We start from the raw sequence: 17,055 nt of genomic DNA, 5'->3' as shown, positions 1-17,055 counted from the left end.
TAAAACGAGAAATGTAAAAAAAAAAAAAAAAAGAATTGTTTGAGAGTAACCTTTCTGTCAGGCTGGTAGAAGCAGAAAAATGTAAGGGTGAAAAAAACAAAGATGAAAAAATGTGTGAAGTGACAAAGGTGAAAATAACATGTTGAAAACACTATAATATGATGATGAAGATAAAGATGAAAGACATGCTGCATTTTAGGATAGCAAAAAAAAAACTGTGCGTGTGTTAAAGCAGGCTGATGGAACAATATAGGTATTCTATATATTGTTTCATATCGGGACAAACGTGACACTTCTCCTCACACTGTACCATCTCCATTTCACCCACAAACCTAGTTCCTTTGTTCTGTATCAAAGCCAGGACACACCTGCTGTGAAGTACTTTCTCCTATTGACACACATCTGCACTTTTTAATGCACGTCTCCTTCAAACATCTGGGAAAGAACAGAGAGAGAAGCGAAGACAGGGCAGGGAGAAGTGATGAAAGAGAGTGATGAAGGTGCAGTGGTAAAAAAAAAAATCATACATCTAATGTTGGAGGCAACACATCACACAGAGAGGCAGCTTTTAAGTTCACTCTCTTTCAGTGCCAGCTGGGTATGGGTGTGAGGTCTATGAGTGCATGTGACTGTGATTTGCAAGTGAATGAACAAACAGAAATAAACACAGCACAGGTTCGTCCTCTCTCACCTCCCCTGTTACTGTGCCACTTCTTTGAGGCTGATCCAGAGCAAAGACAACTGGACTAAAGGCTGATTAATCATTTCATCAGTCCATATGCATTCGTATGTAGCCTCGCATGATTGCCTTTTGCTGTGTAAGGCTGCCAAAAATAAATGTTTATTAGCATTTGCCCTGTGAAAAAACGTACAACATTTTACATTTTTACATCATAATACCTTAGCTTTGATAGCCACACATAATATAATACAACATAACTAATTGCAGATCAGTTTGTTGGTTGGATTAAATTGTTTAAATGCAGTGAGACGTGGTCTTTACTTCATTTAATGACATAAAAAGCGTGGCTGGGTTCGTTTAATTTTTTTAAGATGCTATGATGGGTGTAATCCCTTTGGCAGCCACTAGTTTTATATGATTTTGTATTTGTACATATGGACACGCACACATTTGAATAAATTAAATATTGAAAAACACACAAACACACACACAGGAGCGCACCATTAAACACACAAAGAGCGACTCCGAACGCGTCAAGTGCAAACAAACCGATGACAAGATAGCGACAGATGGATTCACTGAGGAGAGACGAGCAAAGTATTTAACTCAATTAGCAATGTGCTGCAGCATGACACCGATGGGTTATGAAACCTTACCATGACTGGCAACCTGTCAACGACCAGTGGATGTGCAACACGAGCAGCAAGCAAGAGACAGTGTAAGAAAAGAAAAAAGAAGAATTTTGTGAAAAACTTCTACAGAGCCTTCGAGGGGCTACTTTGAATAAAAAGTGAGCATAATGTGAGCAGGGATTCTATTTGTCCCCGGTGTACACACATGCAAATTACTAGCAACAGGAAAGAAAGAAAGGAGGTAAAGGTGAAGGAGGAAGCAGTGAGGAGTGACGAGGGGGGAGAGCAGGAGAAGACAAAAGACCTCTTCCTTCCTCCCGCCTGCTCACACTCGTTACCTGTGTGAACATTCCCGAGCTCTGTTCATATATTATCCTGCCATGATACCTAATGAGCCAGGTATCTCCACCCTGACAGCTACGCTTGGCTAGGCAACCCCTATCGCTGTCAGGGGCATAGACACTCACTCTGTCCTCCTCTATTTCTGTCTCTCTATCAATTCTTTTTTCTTACACACACACGTGCGCGCACACACATTTCCTGGCCCTTTGCCTTTATCATAACCATAATATAAAAGTGAACCTATATGTGTTTTTTTTAAATTAGGGCTGGGCAATTTAACGCATTATTATTGCGTTAACCCATTAGGTTTTAGTCGTTGCTTAGCCCTAATGTGGGTGGTTAGGTGGTCGGTTGGTGTAAAAGCAGAGAGGGCAGGTGATAGGGTCAGATCCCCTGTGGCGACCCCTGGAGGGGATAGCCTACAGAAGAAGAAGAATGTATAAATCTGTAGTTTTCTCATGTGAAGTACTACAGTATTTGCTGTAGTACAGACAGACAGGCAATATTTGTTTATTTATAAAATGTTGACCTCGACTTTAATGACAATTTCATTTTAAGATTTAAGGTAGTGTAATACTTAAATAGTACTATGTTCTAATTCAGAAAAATAACCCCATTAGACCAGACTCTTGTTTCTGTGGTGAATCTGTTGATCTGCATAGTTGATTATGATGCTTACAAAACCATTGCAAAGACAAGAGACGTTTTGTGCAAGACATTGTGTTAGAATTTTACTGCAATATGTGTTATTCTCTTTCACCAATACCATCAAACAGTATATTAGTTGTATACTGAAGAAGCCTCTTGGATGAGCTGTTTAAATTTCACATCGAGTTGCCTAACAGAACTCTTCAACCTAAGTATATTTTTTCTTATGGCATTTAAAATGGAATTTGAAGAACTGATGGATAATTATTCGTCGATTAGATATCCATGTTTTATACAGACCAGACTACAAACTCTGGTATCTTAATTCTCTCTCTATCGCTCGCTCCCCCACTCTCTCTCTCTCTCTCGCCTGAACAAAAGAAAGCCTCACCAAGCCTGAATCTCAGCAGTGCTACATCCATTTTATAAACAGCCTGTGTCCTACAGTAGTAATCAGAGGGTATTTTTGAGGAATGTGCAGGCTGGCCAGGAGGCACCTGCTGGAGTGAGCTCTAATTGCAAAAAGCAGAGGCCTAAACTGCCCTGCGCTCTTTTCAAGCCATCAGCAGCAGCTTCCAGCCGGAGAAATCAGCAGCTTCCCATTGAATCACTTTTATATTTGTTTAATCGTATGCCTTTTCTAACTTCGCTCCTGCCCAGTCCACCTTCTGTAGTGCCCTCCCCCTCTTCCTCATCCTAGCCAATCAACGAACCAGCAATCACCTTGCCAACAGACGTCCTCTGCTCAGTTGGCCATATTCAATCATGATCACCTGCGGCTGATGAGGTACGGTGGTGACGTAAAACACAATGGGGGGCGAGGTGGGGGGAGATAGTAGGGAGCAACTGTTAAACCTCTAGATGCACTGCCCTGATTCCAGGTGACCGAAGGTACCGATCACCTTTTTGTAAAATATGAAGTTTAAAATACCAAAGAGATGAAAGATAATGAGGCCAAATATTTTCTTCTTCTTAATCAGCAAACCAAGACGGAGCTCAATGATGTCAAATATGGTTCATGCCTTTGTCACCGTCTGAGTTGTGTATCTAGGGGCTAACGCTTTCGTTCACCTTCGCAGAGTTCTCAGTTCACAGTCCAGACTCACAACGCAATGCCTGATCACATGCAAACAAACAAACAAACAAACCAACAGCCTGTTAACCCCAGCCACAAAACTAAAAGTATTAATGATGAGTTCTGAACTACTTCACAGCCTCAGCTCCGTCCGTGTATCCAGAACCAGGGCTTACTTCAAGGCTCTGTCTTGCACAGCTGCCTTGTAACGAAAACATTTACACGCTGCACACTTTACACATTACAAACACTTGCATCATTCACAAAAAGTAAGAATGAAGTTTACAATCAGTCACACACACACTATGAAGCTCACCCTAATGGGTGTTGTCTGGTTTAAAACTATTGTAAACCAATACGAAAGGTGGTTTCACTCACATTTCATCATCAATCGCCAACTAATGGTGTAATTAAAGAAAGACTAGAGAAAAGGAAATGTCTGCACCCATCTTTTCTGGTAAGGAATGTTTAAAAGTTGCTAGAGGATAATCCAATTAGGTCAAGGGCGTATCTTTAGCTGCAGACGTTGACATTTTCCTGGATAATATGTTTGAAGTTATGTAAATGACATTGATGAAGAGAGCAGTAGTGTGGATAGGTAGAGGAGTATGAATGTGTGGAGGTGATTACGGCTAACTGCAACTTGTGCTGATTTAAGGACCGTTGGCAAGAAAGACAAGAAATTTGTCAATTTCCTGCAATTCTTTCCTTTGGATAATGACACTCTCTTCACACCCCACATTTAGCCACATGCTTTAGCACTTGTTCTAACAGATATATTTATTACTGCATTATCAACACTCCTCTTGACACTGGCAATTTTGTTTGACAGGGAATATCACATTTGAAGTCATGGGAAATATGCAGACTTGTAGGAGGAGAATTACAGTGGACACCACAGAGTCCACAGTCTGAGGACTCTGTGGTGTCCACTGTAATTCTCCTCCCAGAAAAGTCTGTGGCTTAGTGTTTACAATTTTTATGTCAAATTATAAAAAATTACTATTATATTGCTTCCACTATTATCCACCAACTCTATTCATTTACTACTATTTACTATAGTTAGGTTTCATTTTTACATATTGTTATTGAAAATTTTCCATATGAATAGTTCTATTATTTGGATAAATAGATAAAATACAAACAGGTGTTACACACCGTTATTGGTCTTCATGTTCGAGCAAGATACAGAAAATGTTTTTGTCAAAGTTGGTAATGTTGATTAAATCTGATTAATTATGATAAATATTGTTTAATGCACAGCTAAAATGTTATTGATCTGATTAGAAAATGTAACTGATTCACAGCTGCTAATCTGACAGCCAATGCAAAAAATACAACATTAAAATCAATAAGTGGGAAAAAAAATAAAATGTGAATTGTCAGGGAACTGTCAGGAGAGACCAGAGGCAGGGTGTCGGAGACACTGCAGCATAGGGGAACAATAGCCTCCCTTTGGCATCAACCTCTGGACAGCAGAAGCTGCTCACCAAAGACATTCAGCTCATCCACAATGAACTGCTGCAACGGGAAAGGAGGAGTTAGAGAGTTCAATTTCCAACACAATTGGTTGCATTCTGCTCAGTTGAATGCCAAGAAGATGGTGTGCAGAATGTACCTTTGTGGAAAGCTTCACTTATTTGGAGTGTCCTCTAGCAGGAGGAAAGCAGAAAGGTGATGACAACAAGAGCAGGAAAAACAAGCTGAGGTACAGAAAAGGTGCAGCTGTGTAAAAGAAGGAGACGGGGAGAATTGAACTGAATGAATGAAGGTGGAAACCATAAGGGGAGGAAGAGTGTCCACTCTGGCTGTCCTCTAATATGGAGCGTCTGAAGGACAATGTTGCTGTTAGTGGAGTGTGACATGTGTCCTCCATTTAATTCCACACAGCTCGAAAGGAAATAGACTCACAATGGAGTGGTGATCATGATTCTCATACACCATAAACAAGCAAAATAGGAAGCATCTCAGTTATGGGGAATACAGCCTCGCTGAAGACAGAAAGAAGACGCTGTGTCGGATAGACACTGAAGAAACATTTAAATGTGGGGTGGGTAAGAGAGAGACAGACAGAGCAAATGAGACCAAAAAACTTCCACATCCAAGTTAATTCACAATTCTACTCTAATAATAATTGTTGATTTCTCAACCTTCCTCTCAGCATCATGACAAGTTGAATTTAAATGATGAATCCCAGAGGAAACACAGGGTTTCCAAGAACTTGACTTAAAAGAGGTTTTGTTATTTGGGTATTTTGTTATCCTGCTATGATTACGTAACAATGTTAAACAATAACAATATTGTTGCACAAAACTGCTCAATCAATGTTAATCCTGACTGAGCAGAAACGTAGTTTGTTTACATCTGCGCTCCTTCAGTGACAGAGGTGGACGCTCACGCTTCAAAGCCACAGATTAGTGTGAGTACAGTTGACAGAGTGTACATGAGAGGACGGAGACATGAAAGAAAGAAGGGTTCGATGTGTGCCAACTGCACTGAGAACCTTCATACACTGTTACAAAGAAATTCACATTCACAGCATCCAGCTCAGTTCAGTGAGCTCAGCCTACCAGCCGGCTGAATAGCGTGACATACAGAGAAGTGTCTGCTCTTCTTTCTTGTGGAAATACCTGTCAGTGGCTGTCGACCACTTTTGCACACATTGATACATGGACACATAGGCAGCCAGGGAGAGGCTGTCTCCTCAAAGTTCCTTTAACTAAACTATGTGAGAATCCAGAGCCGGTAACATTCAGTACGCGAGGTGGTAAGATGTGACAGGCCTATACGTACTTCCTGTGATAGTTGTGGTACAGACAAGGTAGCATTGGGAATCAAGACTGTAGGAAATAAATGGGTGTAGTTTTCCATTTGGAGAACATTTACCAAGTACAAGGTAAATATTTGAAACCAGACCTTTACAAACAATGTATGCTCTGACTGGTCAGTGCCAGCTGTGCACTTACATTTGTTAAGGATGCTCAATTTGACCAGACAACAACATGGTTTATCTATCAAGATCCTGAATCTTGAAATCCTGAAACTCCTTTTCTTTCAATTAGAATTCTGAGTGTTCAACATTATTCCACACTGTAAAAACAAAAGTGTCATTTCAAAAACGCTTTGTGGTTCAGTGAGTCAGCCAACTTTTCTGGGACAGTGATGTCCGCTAACCGAACAAAAAGAGTTTAATAAGCAAAAGATAACGTAAATGCTTTTCTTAGAACTCATCTTAGAGACTTAGAAAAAAAGACTGGAAAGCAAGTCAACATCTAACAGTCATGACTAACGTCAGGCAGCTTTCTACAACAATCACACCAGCATCATGTGACTCACACAGACATATAAAACCATCAACCACTTATGCACTCTACACACCATAGTAGTCAATTTATCACTTTGACACATTTACATTATTCAACAGATGTTACACTCAATGTATGTATTGTAATATCTCATTTCCTGGGCAGGACGGTGAATGACTACATCCCTACCTTGCATGAATGATGAAAAAAAAAAAAAAGAAAGGCAAAATATTTACTTACCTCTATGTCTGTTAGTAGTTTTATCAAACATTAGCATGGCGTCATCAACCTGAAGGACAAAAAGAGGAGATCTGATATCAGTTTAGTAGCATAATGCTGTGTTTAATCATTTTTCTCTTACACAGTGATTCCTAACTCATCAGCTTCCAGCCGTTGTGTGTGTTTTCAATTCACAGCCACTGAACACCACTGCAGTCCTTGTACAACATACAGGCCTGGACACCGGAAGGAGTTAACGGCTTATGTTATTACATCAAAGTTGAATTAGCTGTAGCGCACCAAGTAGCCGGATTAGCCCCTGTAGCACGGTCAGAAGTAGCCTGGCCAACATGGCGTTATTGTGTGATGTTGAGCATGAGTGAGGTTACACCGAGGCAGGGCTGACCATATCAACTCAGCCTGATCCATTCAAAAGGAAACACAGAGGTGGCGTTATCAAACTTTTCCATTGTGGGACCTACATTCGGAGAGCATGAAATCCCCCGCCACCCACTACTCAGAATACGTCTAAACAACAGGCAAAATCTGTCATATCACAGCTGTACAAACGCAGGTGCGACACAGGTGAAACATGGATCTTTCTATATTGAAGACAGAAATAACATAACGCCAAAGTGGGAAATGTTTAAGAATATTAAGAAGTGAGACCCATTCAACAAAGAACTCACTTTTATACTAATTCTCTTATGAGTTCCTTATCACCTCACATCACGGATAGGTCACATTTAAGCAGGTGATTGGATACAGTATGTACACCTCTTTCTGCTTCTTTACCTCCATCCCCCTGCCCTATCGTCTCCCACACTCGCCCCCCTCTTTGCCACTTGCAAATTCTATAGAATCATATCCTCTGCTTCAGGGGTTTTCAATGTACTTATTCAAGCAGAACACAACTATGTGCCTCCATCTGATAGAAGGTTAAAGACCTGTTCACTGCTCACAAAAAAAAGCCCACTACACAAAGGTGAAGCCAGGCTCACTTCAGGGAGAAACAGTCTTTCTCGGTCCTCCTCTTCTTCCATTTCTTTTACCTCTTCTTTTCTGCAGGCTCAATGAAAAGAAAGGTTGAAAGAATAATGGCTGTCTTATCACTATGTAAAAGGGGATTGGGAACTACAGCGAAGTGCTAAGCCTTTTGTGACACTGAAGAAAAGAGCAAAAGTCTATTTTACCGTGGTATGTGCCTTGGAACAGCTCATGACCTCCTACACAGAGAAGAGTGGTAGAATTTTAGAGAGCAAAGGTCAGGAGGCTATTAAAGGGACACAGAACTGAAGCAACATTTGAACAAAATAACATTCTTCTAGATAAAAAAGGGTGATTGCAGGGCACATGCGTGTGTGGATAGTTGGCTTCCAGGTAATTTTACTCTGAATTTGCAGTTCAAAAGCTACAGTATGTGTGTTCGGCGAAAGCATCCGAAAGGTCAATCACGACTGACCTGTGGATGGGAAACACAGGAGGAAAGATCAAGAAAGACAGTTCTTGTCTGTTGGATTCCAGCGACTGCAAGGATGTTGAGGTTGATTGACTTTCCTCAAAGATTGTTTTACCTCAGCAGCTTAGATTTTTAAATTACTACACACTATATTATTCTAGACTAGACTAGACTTCTTATTATTAAAATATTACCTTTTCTTATTCAGCAGATCAAGGCAAAAAGGTGTGAAGCCCTGCACTGAAGTCTATACCATTTTACCTCCAATCCAATACATACATTATAAGCATATCCTTAAAAGAGACAGGAAGACTGAAACTGTGGTAAATCACTTCTGTAAAAGCATATTAATGCATATTTAAAGTCATTTATGATGAGAACAATCCAGCTACCACTGGTCCTTAATCATTACAGTGCTTAAAATCTCATATTCTATTACAATGATCATCAGAGAAATTAGAGCAACTCAGTGACAATGGACAAATTGGTGACAATGTTCTAATTGTCCTTTTGTAGAGGAAATCTATATCACTGTCCAGAGCGTTGGGCTTCTCAGTGCTGCATTCAGGCTTCAGCGCTTTTACAAGTGCTGCTCTAACAAGGAGGAGAGGGCAATACTGCCCGTCCTGCAGGGGGCAAACCAACAATGTTCTGAATTTTGGACCTGGCTGCTGTAAGTGTTCTTTCAGCAGAGGACAGGTCAGTTGTTTTTTTTTAAGGAAATTCCCTATTACCAGTGGTACACAACAGGAAAAAATGAAAGTAGAAGGAAATATACAGACAAAGACAATGTATACGTCAAAGGGAAGCGAAACGTATCAGATATTTTAACTATAAATATATTTGAACACTTGTGAATCACTCCAAAATACACCTAAGTACGAGCCATAGTCTGTCTATCACATTTTTCACTCACTCTATCCTTCGTTTATATTCTAACCCTTTAATGATTTTTTTTATACCTGTACATGCCATTCTCCACCCTCTCACCTGCCTCACAGGGATAAACAAAGTTTCCTGAATCTGATCATTTGACATCACTACACCGAAGAGGAGCAACTCCACAGTGATTAAAACTTTTTTTTCTATGCTTCTCTTTCACACCAAACACCTACATCTGTCATCCTATGATAGCCTGCCTCTCTTTGTCAGTATAAATATGGAAACCCCAATTTGAATACGGTTACACATTCCTCTATTTATTAAAGCTTGGATTAACATGACAGGAAGTTTTGTCTGGGGGGCTCTTGAAGATGGCTCAGAGAGGCAATCTGGTGACAGTAATACGCTCCAGCTAATATACTTGACTGATGCTCCCTTCCAATGTTATACGGCACAACAATGGGAGAGGGGAACAGGGAGTGAATACATTTTGTTCTGTAATATGCCTGTGTGTGTGTGTGTGTGTGTGTGTGTGTGTGTGGTTTTTACAGATTTGTGGGCCGCCTTATCATCCAGCCTATCATCTTTTAGCAAATATAGGAAGGAAGAAAAAATACTGCTGGTTCAGTACACACTATATTTTTCTTTTTTTATCATTTCACTATATAACACAGTGTAATGCAAAAGCTACAACTTACCAAATTGTACCCGAAACATAACCCAACATACATGCTCACTCTCACTGCACAATACCTGAATCTTAGCTATTCAACCTTTGCTGCACCACAACTTTCCAATTATTTCCATAGATTTTTGATGCGGTCGGAAGCTTTTTTACGGATGTATTGACCCAGGACTAGTGTCCAAAGCCAATGAGTTTGAAACACTTAAAACATCATCACCAACATTAACCTACCACTGGCACCGAAAGGCTGTGGAACAGCTGCCAATGGTCAGTTGTAAATTCTTCACTAAGAACTCCGAATAGGAAAATCAGGAGAAAATGTTCCTTGATAGGAAAAATACAAATGACATCATTTGGTCTGGTCTGTGACAAACGAACAAATAATTTTTACAAAGAATAATAATGATAGGAAATTATGAACATTCTCTCATTCAGCCCTGCTTCATAGATGCTCACGCATGCACAACAAACGACAAGAAAGAGAGAGAGAGTGTGACGGAGTGGGAGAAAGAGAGAGAGGGAGAGAGAGAGAGAAAGAGAGAGAGAGTTGTGTTTGCACATCAAACACACATCTGTTCAATGAATAGAGGGAAATGTATTTCAATACTAATTAACAATCCACTGTTAGTGGCAAAATGCCAGCTGCCAACTGATAGCAGCCACAAACACTACCAGCTCAAAGACGTAGATGTGTGTTCACTGACCTACGCTAGGCTTTTATCTAAGAAATACTAAGAGTTCGGAAAAGTTGGTTGAATTATGATAATTACAATGGGCTTTATATCAGATGATAGCAGATCGTTCTTTAGTAGCGCAACCTCTGACTTCTTAACTGACCCTTGGAAAAGCCATCTGGCATCAACGTTTTCTGAGTAAGGATTAGAACACATGCACTCCCTCTCTCTGTCTCTGTCTCTGTCCCTGTCTCATGTATGGGTTTTCCAGCCTGTCAGTCTGCCTGGTGACAGGGTCAGATAGAGAGAGTGTAACAATGTGAGCAGATGAGGGTCTTTCTGTACGAAGACCCCCACAGCGTGACACCCAGATGGTCCAAATAACACTACAAACTGATGGACGACTGATTAACTAGTATTGCTACAGTACATACTGTATGTGTATCAGAAAATATTCATATTTCATTAAATGTCATTTGACATTGTTTCACTTTCAAAATTCATCAAGTGGGCCAGATTGAACCCCCGTGTGGGCCAGTTTTGTAAAAAATAACCTGTGGGAACAGATCCCTCTAGTTAGTTTTATTAACCTTTTTATTTTATTTTATTCAAGTACCAATACACTAATTAATGAGATTATGCAGAATTTTAAGTATCTTTGCTAAAAACCTTCACAACTTTCAAATCAATAGGGTTTCATATCATTTCCACACATTTTATGTAATCAATTATATATTTGTTTTCCTAATGATGTTTCTGTTAAATATATAATTATAGTCATAAACTTCAAACATTCTTCAGTTTCAATTTTCCATGAAAGAGACTTGCGCCGCCTCATTTTGCCTTGTTTCTCTCTCTCTCTCGCTCTCTCCCTCCCTCTCTCTCTCTACCCAGCCTTCCTCCCACCAGCTCACGACAGCTTCTCTCCATCTTTTACATCCGTCTGATCCATGTGTCAACAGGCAACACCACAACCTCACACTAACCCAGCATGCTCCAGCCCATCTGCAGGCCACGCTGTCTGCAAATACATTTACCCGGGACTTTGGATACGATTGATGGCAGTGTTAACGGGTACTGTAAGTGCTTTTGTCGTTACACATGACTGGGGGGCGGCTGCTCTGTATGCTCAGGCAACAAAGACAGCCACTGCAGGCTTTTGCAAATATTCTTTACAAGCTGTGGGTAAAAAGACAAAATTCGCCACTGACAGATGATTTACTCATCAGTTTTCCCAATTTTTTTTTTCTCCCCCAAGGCCTCCCATCTTGGTGTGCAGCTCTAGTAATAAGGGTTTTTTAGTTGTCAGTAGGTCAAAATGGAGGCTGTGCACTTGTCCAGCTCAGGTCGAAAGCAATACAGAGGTTGTGATGACAGGATCTGAAGCACTCTGCAGGTTGAAATTCATATGTCAAACCCCTGCTCATGCACCATGTCTATCTCTCTCACTTTCTCTGTCTCTCTTGTACACTGCCATCTCTTCCGCTCCCCCCAGTGTTTGTCAGGGTTGGTGATTAGCTGTCACCCTCTGCAGAGGCAGATAACACCCCAACAGCCTGTTCTTCCCCATGGAAAACATGCAAACAAATGTGTGCACATGTATGCTAACTAAATACACTGAAAACCATTAAAGTAAGGAAGCTGTGTTCTGCATGTATCAACCAGCAGGTGGTTCATACCATCACATTTTGAAGCGCCTCAAGAATTGACCTAGATTTCCCTACGGCAATATTCAGACGTGGTAGTTTGGGGCAATATGTTTAGGTTTTATTACCTGAAAACAAATATAGTAATTCTTTCTTAAAGATACTGATGTTACAAACAGGTATTTAACATAATTACCAGAACTCATCAAACCCATGGAGTAATACTATCGTCTCCTCCCTGCTTCATGATGTACAGTTTACAGGACATTAGTTAGCTCTAATCACATTGACTCGAGCATCAAATCATTTCATTTTCTGTCTTTGTTTTTCCCTTAGTCTTCTTAAAATATTCCACGCTGTAATGAGTAGCAGATTATGCCAATGAATGCAATGCATAACAAAAGCAGTACAACAAGAATCTACTCAATTTGATACTTCCATTACTATGACATGTAGTAAAACAGTATCTAAAACACAGAAATCTCTATCACTCTCTATTTACGTGAAAACGTCGTTGCATTTCGTAAACAGTATGTTAGAATTACAGACCTCTGAGGCAGGAATAAAGTGTGACTGCGATAAGACAGCGATCCATACACATTCTTAAAGGCTTTGGTTTAAAAGGTGGATTTTAAAGGCTATAGAGGCTGAGTTTAAAGGGTCTTTGGAGGCTGATTTCAAAGGCTTCAACGGCATAGATTTTCCTTCCATCTCTGTTTATTCCTAGCTTAGGCTGAGCTCAACTTAATCAAAATTAACCCTGAGTCCAGGATTCTCAGAGAAAGGAACAGGGGACTTCATAAGGAACTTTTACTTTGTTGATCTGACTTAAAATGATCCATAAAGGAGTTATGTAGGTTACAGCCAAGCTGACTGGAGGAACTACTACCAAAAACTATGAACAGTAGAAAGATTTCCTGGACATTTTTACAGAACAGACCAGATTCTAAACAGTCAAGAAACCATATCACAGTATCTCGTTCCTTTTAGTTAGTGACGTCTCCACTTTTAGGGTGAATTGTTTAGGTCACTATTCAAGTATTTTTCTGTCGTGAAGAACAAATAGAAGTATTTGGAGGTAGATAGAGTAATAGATGTGTGTATCCGTGCATGTGTGGTGAGGCACTCTCTAGCATGTGACCGCAGGCCCCCAGAGCTTGGGAGCAATGGCTCGAAAGGTTAACCAGCAAAGTAGCTTTTGTATGTTAATGTGACCTCCAGCTCCCTGCGGAGTCCTCCACGCCTGGCCACCAGCTCTGTCATCCTCATAAATCCAACATTCTCACTGGTTCTGGTTTTCCTACACCATTATATCACAAAGTCAGGATGGGATCTTTATCAGACTGATTGTTGGTGACTTTGGCTGACGGAATAATACAGTACCATAATTAACAAGTGATTCACTATTAATAATTTCATCTGTTGGAGTAGAAAAAAAAGAAGACAAAAAATGTGAAACATACATCTAGCTGCTTGATTAATCATTGTTAAATACATATGAATTATTAATAGGAAGGTAGGTGGATGGATGGATGGCTGGACGGACGGAGGGACGGACGGACGGACGGACAGACAGAAAGCCAGACAGACAGATAGATAGATAGATAGATCGATAGATAGATAGATAGATAGAAAACTGTGACAAAAACACTCCACACACCACAGTGTTTGAGGAATTTCTCGGCTCATCAGCCACCAACACACCAAGACAGCGATAATAAATCACATCCAAACACTAAATTCAGCACATTTACAAAACGGCTGCCCCCATGGAGTTGATCGTCACTGAAGGCAGTGAGTTCATTTAACACGACACACACTAAAACACTGTAACCATTCGCATTGCTTATATTATGCATGCTGGTCTCATTATTAACACAGGTGTTGGTTATATTTTTTAATTCCGTAGTAGAGTGTGCAGCTGTGGTCATCAAAAGCACATCACTGTAAAGACCTAATTCACAACTTTTCTCAGCCCCTCCCTCCGGTGCAGAGTGATTGATCAACAACAAGGTGATTTTTTTTTCAGGGCAGCCAGAGGAGCACGAATGGATTTGGTAGAGGCTGATAACAGTACCTTTACACAGAGCACCCGGAGGAAATAACAGGGCTACAAAGAGGTGAATATATGAGGGCTTCATTTAAAAAAGCTGGGCTAAATGCTATCTCCTGCTCACATACTGCTTGATCCATGCACATTGAGGCAGTCTGATCATTTCAGAGCTCGGCCCATTTACATTTTTTTTTCTCTTAACACGATTGCTCTTTCTGTATATTCTGCTTCACAGAAATTGATTTACGCCAAGTGCTACCTGGATTGAGAGATATGAGGATGAAAGGATTGGCTGCATAGAGACCAAATCCTTAACAGAGATTTCTGATAAAAAAAAAAAAAAAAGGAAAAGCTGAACATATTCATGTAATGCCCCACATTATCTGCAGCATTACTCTAGAGAGGGATAACCGTTGTGGTAAGCCTTCTGGGGGGTGGAGGGTACAAACCCACTAGAAATTTATTTTGAAAGTGAGCTGATTGAAAGATTTCGTTTTGGCAGACAGGAGCCATTTAAGAGCTCTCCCTACAGCCTCAGAAAATAAAAAAAAATGAAATGAAGCTAATTATTTTGTGATTAAACTGAGACCATTTTACAATAGATTACATTTATATTTATGCATTTAGCTGACATGCTTATCCAAAGCCACTTACATCAGGAGGAATAGGGATATAATTCTTCAGGGGCAGAGAACCAGGACCGTTTGCATGTAAGGCAAGTGTGATAACCGCTACGCTATGGAACCACAAGATGCTTTTGGACTGGTGTGGTGTTTATATTCACCCTTGCCTGTGTTTTGCTGAGTATAGTTTTTTTTTTTGTGGGTTTTTTTATGTTATTTAAGTTAGACCAGAGGCAAGTGGGAGCACAGGTGGCACAAAACGGCTCCTTCACTAAGAAAGGATGACCTATGTCTGCAAATGCCCCCCCGTGTCCATCTTTACCCCAGTCAGACAATGCTCCTGTGCCCTTTTACTTCAGCAGCTACCACGCTGGCAGAGGAACCTGCCATTTGCCCAGATGGTGAGCAGCATGGGTCCCCAACGCTCACTTATGATGTCAGTGAAGGCCTGCATCCCCCAAGAGTGTCAAAGATGCTCCTTTTGGATCAAATGCCTGAGTAAATAAAACGTATAAAGCCGACTTTACTGCCATAAATATTCACCTCTACACAACAAAGAAAAGCACCAAACCCACAAGAATACAGGGTCAGAGCAGTAATAACCACAAATAGAAACTGAACCTATTTACTCCAGTCACGATTGAGACCTTTGACGAGCAGATCATTACACACTGGCATTAGACACAATCCCTTTTTTTGTTTCTTTTTTTAATGAGGTTACATTACAAACGTCTGACTGCTCAAGTCTGGAGTACTGATCTCACTGCAACTGAAAAATAATGGGGGTAAAAAGATGATTTCCACCTCTTAAAAATTAAACATTTGAATTTACAAAATGAATATTTTGGCTTGAACTATTTTTTAGGCAGAAATTTTGAATTTAAACATAGGTTTCCTCTTTCAATTGCTTACTGCTTGTTGGTTGTTGCATCCCATCTACAACAGACATTCAACCTTTATTGGTAAACAAGCTGCAGTTCTACCTCAGCATTGTTTCAGAATATTGTGTCACTGTGGAAAATACCAATATTGTAAACATTTAGGAAATTAAATAATGTATAGACTCTCAGTTTAGAATAGTGAATACAGTGAAGGCGTCACTGTTTATAGACTCTCAGTTTAGAATAGTGAATAGAGTGAAGGCGTCACTGTTTTTTTAATCATTTTAAGGACTAGACATGAAAGTCTAATTTAAATGAAGAGTAAAAAAAAATGTAAATATATTTGAGCTGGCATATATTTGTATGGCATTGTATGGCTATGAGTGGCCAAAGTAACAAAGACTATTACGTAACTATGGATTGTATGGTTGATTTCTTTTTTTTCATCATTCTAACGATCAAGTGTGACATTTTCAAAAGCCGTCATGGTGGAGTTAAAGGAGCAGTTTGGACCGGGGAGCCGGTGCACTGCTGCAGGGCTTTCAATCTGCCCGTAATGGGGTAGATGGAAGAAGATAAGATTCCAATTCAGAGATTTCTGCAATGCCAACCGTGGGCACACTGCAATACCAGAGGATATTGAACGCAGTTAAGAGAATCCAGGATATTTCCAAATACTATGTGATACCCACATAAATCATGTCACGGAACCTCATTGTTTGACTCAGAAAGTTAGTGATACAATCTGGTTGTTTTACAAACTATAATTCTAGAAAACAAACAATATGGCTGGGGTAACAATGTTTCTGCATGAGGGGTATTCAAGCAGTTTTACTTACAGAAAGGAACGCAAGGGAGTAGAAAACATGTAATGAAGGGGAAATACCTCGACTGTGACAGTCTTACATCTTTATGTATTAAGTCTAGAGCTACCAGAAACCATTAAACTAATAGTCTTGACTAAAAACAAAAAGAAAAATATATAGAACACACCAGTATGTGGTCAATACTGTGTGGAAATACTTATGAATATATGATCAATACTAACATTTAAAAAGTCAGCTCTGCTGCTTAGGAAATCAAAACCCTTTCTGAACCAATAATCAGGCAACCACAAGGGGGCGGGTCAAAACTCTGTCTTACACACTCCACCCTTTATCTTTACCACAGCTGAAACCAGAAAAATACACAATAAAATCTGATAAAACATGGACAAAAACATCAGTAAACAAATCATGCTCTCCGTCAG

The 17,055-nt window shown here is 40.1% G+C and overlaps 1 protein-coding gene across 1 annotated transcript in view; it reads right to left on the bottom strand.

Annotated features, from left to right (window-relative positions):
- Positions 1-17,055, bottom strand: part of LOC103395281 (RNA-binding protein Musashi homolog 2-like) — a 76,485-nt gene that overhangs the window by 27,771 nt on the left and 31,659 nt on the right. Inside the window, exon 7 of the mRNA XM_017041828.2 lies at positions 6,925-6,973. Coding sequence (XP_016897317.1) covers positions 6,925-6,973 — 49 coding nt within the window. The remainder of the gene's footprint in view (positions 1-6,924; positions 6,974-17,055) is intronic.

This window comes from Cynoglossus semilaevis, chromosome 19 (assembly GCF_000523025.1).
Source record: "Cynoglossus semilaevis isolate Cse_v1.0 chromosome 19, Cse_v1.0, whole genome shotgun sequence".
In the NCBI taxonomy this organism is placed as follows: Eukaryota; Metazoa; Chordata; class Actinopteri; order Pleuronectiformes; family Cynoglossidae; genus Cynoglossus; species Cynoglossus semilaevis.
Note: the sequence above shows the minus strand (reverse complement) of the source record. Positions and strands in the feature narration are given on the sequence as shown.